The 9,361-nt window shown below is 41.3% G+C and overlaps 1 protein-coding gene across 2 annotated transcripts in view; it reads right to left on the bottom strand.

Annotated features, from left to right (window-relative positions):
- Window positions 1-1,847: 1,847 nt before the first annotated feature.
- The window catches only part of poc1a (POC1 centriolar protein A), a 48,075-nt gene continuing 40,561 nt past the window's right edge, over window positions 1,848-9,361 (bottom strand). For both annotated transcript variants that reach the window (XM_074643192.1, XM_074643201.1), the window contains exon 11: window positions 1,848-2,140. In XM_074643192.1, the coding sequence (XP_074499293.1) occupies window positions 2,030-2,140 (111 nt within the window). In that variant the 3' untranslated portion in view covers window positions 1,848-2,029. The remainder of the gene's footprint in view (window positions 2,141-9,361) is intronic.

Below are 9,361 nucleotides of genomic sequence, written 5' to 3'. Positions count from 1 at the left end.
GGGGCATCTATTGGCAGAAATGGAATCAAATATTAATAAGTATGTTTTCATTAGTGTATAATTACCTGATAATAAGAATCGTTGTGTTTTTGTTACCTTAGATGAGCCGTTTATATCTACATATGGAGCAGCACCTCTTCACGGAGTGCCCCATGTTGCACCGCCATGTTTCTACTGTAGTCCAGAACGGACAAACCAAACTCTGTTAACTTTTCCTGCTTGGGCCGGCGTCGATAACGTTTCTCGCTCCTGTCACTGCTGCTCTCTCTCTCTTGCTTCACCACTCACTTCCCACGTACACACAAACTCTAAGCACTGGCTCTGTTCTAAATGACCTGCGCTATCTCTTACAACAACTGGCTCTAGAGAGGGCCATTCACGTTTTCGCGTCGGCCATCGTAGTTCTTTTACCCGCTTGGCACACAGGAGAAGCTTCAGTTGGTTGCAATCTGCAACCTCACCGCTAAATACCGCCAGATCCTACACACTGCTCCTTTGGGTTAAAGTATAAGACTGCCTTTATTTTACATGTTGTTTCATTGTCAACAATCCAGTAAGAAGACCAAAACCAACAATGTGTTAGTTCATCTCTCTATACTTTCCGACTTTCCTACCCTGTCTGTGGCTCTCAGCTGTAAGCCAATTCGCTCACAGTGTAAATCCTTAAAAACGGGACACAAGATATAATTTCACTAAAAAGAGGCAAAGTCCCTTAAAGGGACAGTGTAACATTTTGGGGCAGAAATGGAATATAATATTCATAACTATGTCTTCATTAGTGTATAATCACCTGAAACGAAGAATCATTGTGTTTTCATTAGCCTTCATATCTACATACAGAGCGGGTCCTCTTCACGAGTCCGCCATGTTTCTACAGTAGCCCAGAACGGACAAACCAAACACTGGCTCTAGAGAGTCTTTCACGTTTTTACGTTACATGAAGGCCACCGTAGTTCTCCGACACGCTTGTGAAAATGTGGTTATGTGAGCTGCAGAGAGCCAAACCGTGGTACCGCCAGCCGCCGTCTGAGTTCTGTTGCTCCTAAAGTAGTGTTATTATGGTAAGTATGACCTCTGAGCGAGGCGAACGGCGTTACCACGGTTTTGCACTCAGCAGCTCGCGTTACCGGTCTTGGAAAGGGAGGAGTGAGTGGAGGGGTACTCAGTAGGTTGCAATCTGCAACCAAACCACTAGATGTCGCCAAATCCTACACACTGTACCTTTAAACATCTAGGCAATGTAGTTTTTAGCAAACAGTGAGTATTTACTAACGATGCACCAGTTCAACTTCTCTCAATGCTTCTACTAATGATGGCGGGTAAACAAACATTAAGTATCTGAAGACAGCAAACTTAGTGAATAAGGTCAAATTCAGGTTCCTATTTAAATTCTGTAATTTAAAAATGATTAAATTCTTGTGCTGACCGGAGTGTGACTAAAACAATAACTGTGCCTTATGGACACGTTGGTTGTGTATAACGTTTACAGTTTATGTGCTTTTTGATGAAAAAGAGCATTTTATAGTGATGCCATTCTGCGTGAGCCTGCACAAGCATAAATAGAGTTAAAAAAAAAAATGCCCACACATGTAGTGCAAAGGCAAGTATGAAAGTCTCTTGCATGTGTCTATACTTTTGTACAGGCTGCCATCGTGCGCACACACACCCACGCACACACACACTCACACACACACACACACACACAGTGACTAGTAGCAGCGGGTCCTTTGTCAGCAGAAAATGGGACTGCGCTCTCAGCACTCTTGTAGAAGAACAACTTTGCTAATATTCAATTCCTTCACTTCTGATATCTCTTTGTAAAATAACCAGACACAGAACATCAGCAGTAAGGCTCAGTGTGCATTTGAAGTCAGTCAGGGAAACGGTTCAGGACTGTGTGCAAGATCGCACGTTATAAGTGTGATCCAACAACAGCGAGAGAGTACTGTATACGTGATTCTGTTAATGTTGTTGGTGTGACCCCATTTCCCTCACACCACAACCCAACCGCTCTCAGATGCCGCCATCTTTAGACCTCCCCTTGTCTCTGGAGATGTAGACCGATCTCCATCTGGTTCTCCAAACACTCCTTGAGCTTGTCCTCTGTCAGCGTCAGCCGCTGCTCCAAGATCGAAACCGTCTGGATGGAGGCAACAAGAGGAGAGAGACAAGACAAAGAAAGAAAAGGGGGGAAAGGAAGGAGACGGATAAGAGAGAAAGAGCAAGTTAGAGAGGGCTGTACAGCATCAGCCTGACAGTAATGACTCTATAATGGCTGTGTTTGTGTGTGTGAAAGAGGCAGTTCTGTGTGTGTTTGAGACAGATGTTGTGCGTGCAAGACAATCCAGCTGATTATCGTAGAGAGATCTGCTGCCTGAGCCGAAAACACCAGAGTTTCTGTGTCTGGCACGCAGTCTCTCTTGTTCTCCCTCTCACACAGTTGCATAAACACTCTTACGCACACAGAGAGTACAAGAAGGTCGCTATCCGAAACAGGACGGGCATGTGTGGGCAGTGAGATCACAGTGCGACATACTTTTCCTCTCAGCATCCTCCAACAGTGACAGTATTTGTTGTGCGTTTGTGTCATCTGAGCCTGTTTACCAGAGGAGCCCCGAGGTGTAATTTCACCATCTGAATGAATCGATTACTGAGGATAGCGCTGTCTCTTCTATCTTTTATTGCATCTGAGCTTCAGCAGCCACATTAAGGCAATAACTTAATCGGTCTTTTATCATCTAAAACAAATGAAAAGAATTAGAGGATTTCTGACTAGAACCAGCAGAACTGAGCAAAGTACTATAATTCTTAAATCTTTTTAGGGGATTCCAATTAGTTGAAGGTGGTAAATGTGAGATTGGGAGCATTTCTATTGCCTCTGCAGGGTTCTCAACATGGCTACAGCGGCTCGCAGCTAACGGTGCTAACAGCGGAAACAAAGGCAAACAGTGCTGACAGACTAACAGTGTTAACCTGAGGGGGAACACAACGACCCCGTCGGTCGGGATGGCGTTATCAGCTGTAACTGCCATATGAAAGCAGCGGAAACTCGGATTACAACACAAACAGAGGAAGAGTGACTTCATTCTCTGCTCAGGTAGACATTACTCCTCCATATCTTTACATAGCAAATAGGTGTTTGCTGCATTATTAATGTTCTGAATATCTGTATAATGAACCTTTAACTTAATTGCTTGGGTAAAAATATATTTGATATGTTTGAAGAAAATAAACCCAGTAAGTTCCTCATACTGTAAAAATGCAAAAGTTGAGGAAACGCAAAGTCTTTGTGAGTTTACTCAACTTTAGGGCGAGCTAGTTGTGTTAAAACTTCAGTAAGCAACAATATTTTTGGCATCATTGGTCAAAAAATTCCATAATAACCTTTCAGCATATTGTAATTCAAGTGTTTCTGAGAGAAAACTAGACTTCTGCACCTCCTCATGGTTCTGTTTTCAGGCTTTAAAAAAAATCTAGCTCGTGATGGAAGACTTTGACCAATCACAGGTCATTTCAGAGAGAGTGTTCCTATTGGCTGTGCTGGTGGGCGGTGCTTGGTATTTCCTCAACTGATCTCAACCTGGCTCCCGGGTCACAAACTTTCTCATTTTACAGCTAAACAGTACACTACAAGATGTTTCTGGAAACATCTGAGGAGAGAAATAGGCATTACAGTAACAGAATATTGATTCATATTTGATCAGCGCTGCCTAGTTTGACCGTTTGATCAGAATTCACGAGTGATTAACTCGTGGCTCTCATAGACAGAAGCTGGACGGCAGACTCCAGATCAGCTCTGACTGTTTAGATAACTTAAGAAAGTTTGAAAGAAGACAAACTCAGGAAATAATGTTGCACACTCACTGTTTAGTTTATATTGTCAGGAGTTGTTAGCAACCTCTGGATGATAAATGTACTTTCAGATCTAAATTATAAACATCTATTTTTGTGTGCCTTTGACTGATTTACTTTGTCTACTGCACTTTTATAACCTCAAACTCTATTAGGCTATCATCTATCAGTATATATCATGTTTTGTCTGTTTACATTATTTCTTTCATTTTATTCTACTTTACTGGGTTTTATTTATCTTATAGTATAGTGTAGATAGTATCTTATAAAGCACTTTAACTGTCCTCTGTGTTTGAAAGGTGCTATACAGGCAAACTTGCCTTGGCTTGCAATTATAACTACATAGCCAACATGATTCACAAGCACATGGGTCTAAAGCGTTGATTGATACCTCCTTTTCTTTTTGCTCTTTTATTATAATCTATTCAATAGTTAAATCTGCGAGGTGATTGGGATGTAAAACACAAATGAGTGTTGTGCTAATCCAAAGAGATGAAAAAAGATGACAGTAATTTGAATGAATCTTCTTCTTGAAACACTAAAGTGGCGACAGTTCCCTCTGAATCTCCGACATAATTGTTAACTGAGCTAATGTTGCCCGGTGACAAACATAATCCCAGCTAGTAAGAAGTCAGTTTTGGATGGTAGTGCTTGGCAACATAAATTTGGTTGAGTGCGGGAACAATCAAACAGTAAACATGTCTTCCCCTCGACATACGAGACTCTCTAGATTTGGGCCAGCGAGTGAAAGATATGTCAACATGTCTCGACCTGTAATTTTATGTCTCCTTGTGCCAGCGAGAGTAATTTTGAAATTGCTAGAAAGCAGCGCGGAGTTGAGTCATTTATCAAAATATAACCAGCCGTGTGTGAGACATTGGATAGAGAGACAGAAAAACAAACCAATTTACTTTACCTCAAAAGTGGTCGGCTTTCACAACCTTTCCAGTTCGTTTCATTGAGAATGAACCCGATGTTGGGTTTATTCATTAAAACTATACCATATGATATGAGCCTCAAACGCAGGGTCTAAATAACAGGATCTCGATGGTACAATTTCTCCTTATCTCTTATTTCATTTATGTTCCAGGAATGTCTCTCTTTCACGATCAGTTAATGGTCTTTTCATACAATCAGGGCTATTCTTGTAACAATGTCTCATTGACTACAGAAGTTCTTAGTCAAAGAATTGTCACTGGATATTAAAGACTACTTAATTATGTCTCCAGTATTAGTCTCCCTCCACAGATTAACCCTATCCTGCAGAATCTCTTAAGATCTGATGAAAACCAAAGCATATGTATATATCACAGATTTGTTTTATTATTTTTTTCCATGCATACGGCCAAATTGTTAACTCATTGACGACCGGGAGGAAGCCCTTGAACCTTAAACTCCTTTGATTCCAATTTGAAAACACTAAGAGCAAGAAACAATTAGAATAAATGCAAAAGAGAACAAAAGTTAAAAGCAAGAAATCCAGAGACAGATTTAGGATAGAGGACAAAACATTCGCTCAATACTCAGATTAAAAATCTACGCTCCTCCGCATGTAAATGTTTTAGTGTCATTATAACCACCATAAGCAGCATAATCAGATTCCAGATAATAATCATATCATTTACAGTTGCAGGTGTAATTTGATTGGTGGACCAAAGTCATCAAACAACAAACATCAAAAACACTAAAACAGTCTTTTTCGTTGTCTTTTCTCTTGTTGTGTGATTGACAGATGCATCGTGTATCATGTAATCTCTGCTCTCTAAAAGCTTCTACAGCGTTGAGTCTTCTCTGTCTTGCTGTTATTATTACAGATATGATCGAGCAAACCGCCACTCTACGATTCGCACCAACTTGATTCTCTGGTCGAGCTGTTACATTTAACCCACAAAGGTCTAGGGCTTATGGGAAATGGTGTTTGTTAAAGGCTGCTAAAACACAGAAATATTAAGGAAACAACGATAGTACAATAGTGGCTCGTTTTTCAAAAAAACGACCATCCTTACCAAGACATATGAATAGGATATTTGAATGGGATTTCTTATTTCTGTAAAAGAACCCGGAAGTTCTGGTTTACTGCAAACCATTTAAACACTAAATAACTTCTATTTTCATCTCAATATTCACCCCAATTTTTAGTGCACATGTAAACGTAGTCATTTTCAAACCCAAGACATCATGTGCAGCATGTTCCAGCAATCCAGCTGCGTTTGGTAATTGGCTATGGAGGTCCCGCGTTGACCCCACAGTGCCACACAAACAAACACACACACAACCAGACATGAACGACTGAACGAACGAGTAACGATGAAGGAATTGACAAAGATCGTTTAATCTCTTAGATAATCTCATACTCAGCACACACATCACTGAGTTCAACAATGTGTGGGCGAGTAGGGTCATCAGACTAGATAACATCTCCTGCTATTTCATGCATCATCGGAGAGAATGGGCTTGTATTTCCTTTTTCTCTCCTTCCCTCTGCCTGTCTCCGTTTTCTAGATCAATACCACCCTGTTTATCTTACCAACCTGATATGGCTACCCAGACCTCAGCCCAGCCAGCTAAGGGTGTTTGTGTGTGTGTGTGTGTGTGTGTGTGTGAGTGAGTGATCTTGCACGTGTCCCCAGGCAGCGGCAACATTATACGGGCATATAGTTTTCATCTGGAGTAGAAACCAAATCTTTATGCTCCTAAAAATAGAGCGAGCTGTTTTTCTTTTCTCTCCAGAACACATTATACTCTCCATCGCCCTGAGCAGTACTGGCCTCTGTTACAAAGTCTCATAGCTTTGGTATGACCCACACTACAATAGCCTGAAAGTCAAAGAGAGGCAAACTGATGCTGGTGAAAGGTGGCAAAGTCAGTTCTTTTCTATAAATGTAGGTAACTGATGTGCATTATTAAATATGCCACTACTAAAGAGAGAGAAATAACAGACTGGTTTTAGTGATCCCAATAAAATCATTGTGGAACTTCTAAAAATATGAATGAAAAAAAGACTAGATCGAGAACTAGTATATGGCTGGACCATGTGTGGGGGTCAAAGCGCTACATTTTGGCCAAACTGGTGTAGTCAGTAGTGTCTATAATGTGAATTCCAGGATATTAAATGTTCATCTGTAATATTCTGTAGTTGTCCCATTAATATTTGTTCTCAAAGTGTACTGGATTACTCATCCAAAGTGTTATTGTGTAATTAGTGTTACTTTGTTGAACAGACCAGACCTGGGTTACACCCCATGACAGTTATGAGCATTCTCACAGCCTCAAATGTTGATCATACGGGAAAACAGAGCAAGATAACTTTCCTGCTTCAACTTCCACACCGTGGTCGGGAAGTTTAGGGGGGACTTTATTTTGCCTCCAGGGCCGAAGTTGATGCTCATTTCGGTGAGCTGCAGCGTTTGTTCATGGACAAACTGAAACCTACACTGTACATTGACTACCAAGACTTGACACGTTTACTGCTAATTCCTCCTCTGCTCTGATTGGCCAACAGCCGTCTGCTCTGAGCGCATCCTCCGTCACGCTCTCACTCTCTCTAGGATTCAAACACCACATGTTTGAAACACATATACAGGAAAAATATAAATTTATACAGAAAAAAACAGTGGCACCAAAAACTGTGATATTTTAGAGCTCCCCCCAAATTATCGAATGAGGCTTTCTGGGTCCAGCTTTGCAGAAAGAGTAACAACCGCATATGTATTGAGGTGGATCAGATAATCGATCGAAGAGGCAAAGACGTTACCAGCGGAAACACTGCCGCACCTATTCATTTTGAAAGAGCAGCGGCCAGTGATGTAACTGTGACCCTAATTACACCTGGCATTAAAATGTGTTTTGGGTGACCGGATTACAATCTGATAGTGCTGGACCGCATGAAAGTACGCGTGTAAATGCACCCAAAACGCATTGATTGTGTTCCGATCGGCCAAACCACCTTCGGAGGTGGTCAGGGACGCATTGTGACCACATTGAACACGAGTAAAAATGCAATTGCGTTTTCAATCCACATACAAAAGCTACGTCGGCGGAAATACGTAATGCTATGGCTGTCCCGAGTATCATTTTTTGGGCTCCGTAGCTTCGGTAGTAATCAACAGCAAATATTCAAAGCTTCAGTTGTGTGTGTGTGTGTGTGTGTGTGTGTGTGTGTGTGTGTGTGTGTGTGTGTGTGTGTGTGTGTGTGTGTGTGTGTTTGGGGGGGCAGGGCTACAACCTGCAGCGCGCTCTCAGCACTCCCCCGGTCACTGGACCGCCGTGACCAGAGAGATCCACCGCCACTACTCTGTCTACGCTCAACATCTCTTCTCCTCTCCCCCTAAACAGCAGCGTTTTGAGGCTGATGTGTCCGCGCATTTTACACACCTCCTCTCCGCATCGCCTGTGCATTGCGCAGCCCCGGAGAGTGATCGGATCTAAATCGGATCTCAATGTGGACACTGGAGATACATATTAATACCAGGTGTAAATGTAATCAGGTTAAATCATGTCTAGATACAATCGGGATACGAGACAAATTTTAATGTCAGGTGTAAAAGCGGTCAGTGACAGACTTTCGTGTTTGGCTGGCCCGCTCTTTGCTGCGGTCCAGCCCAAAAAAAAATAACAACCTGATGGACTGTTGGTGTGAATAAGTCCACTGACCAATTAACACAAGCACTGCTGTTGTGTTGGCATCTATAACCAGATTAAAACACATTGTATTGGCAGAAAGTCAGCCTAATGTTAACGTTGGCTCTTCAAGCTTAATGCTACCATAGCATGCTATCAGGCTAACAAGGTTTTTTACTAAATTTCTACTTAACCTCTCCTGAAAATGATCACTTGAAAATGTAATGCCGTATTTTATATATTTTACAAGACAAAAATGGCAAAAGTTCAGAGGTTGTAATGATTTGTAAATAGTGTGTATGATAAAAGTGCCTCATTGGAATTTGAAGTTATCACATTTCTCAGAATTAGGGTAACTTATCTTGGGATTTTATTATTTCTTCCTTTCTCTTTCTTTCTTTCTTTCTGTTTTTCTTTCTTTCTGTTTTTCTTTCTTTCTCTACAGCTCAGAGAGAAAGTATATTAACTGTCCTGGGTTCAATTGTATTGCAGTGTTTCATTCTCCCAGAGCACCACTATAAACATACAGATCAGATACTGCCTCCAATTCCTCAGAATCTCAAACACTGCGGTGAAAACTTGATGCTTCGAAGAGCGTTTGGTTAGAAAGGCGGTTTAGTGGTTTGTAAAAGTCCAGAACCTGAATTTCACAGAAACGGTTTTAAGCTTTTCTGAGGAACAGGAACATGTTTCTTTCGCTTTCTCCTAATGCTACTTGCAGCTCCACTTATAGCTGTTTTAACAGGAATACAAAGTCACACATTACCACACCACACTGGTCCACATCTATGAATATCTATTCTGACGCACACATAGGTTAAACAGAAAAAAACTGAATTGTGGGCTGGCTACTCTGGTAGTTTGGGGGAATTACAGAAGAAAAATGTTG

The sequence above is a fragment of the Sebastes fasciatus genome, chromosome 1 (assembly GCF_043250625.1).
Source record: "Sebastes fasciatus isolate fSebFas1 chromosome 1, fSebFas1.pri, whole genome shotgun sequence".
NCBI lineage: Eukaryota > Metazoa > Chordata > Actinopteri > Perciformes > Sebastidae > Sebastes > Sebastes fasciatus.
The sequence above is the reverse complement of the archived record's forward strand: the minus strand, read 5'-3'. Positions and strand labels throughout refer to the sequence as shown.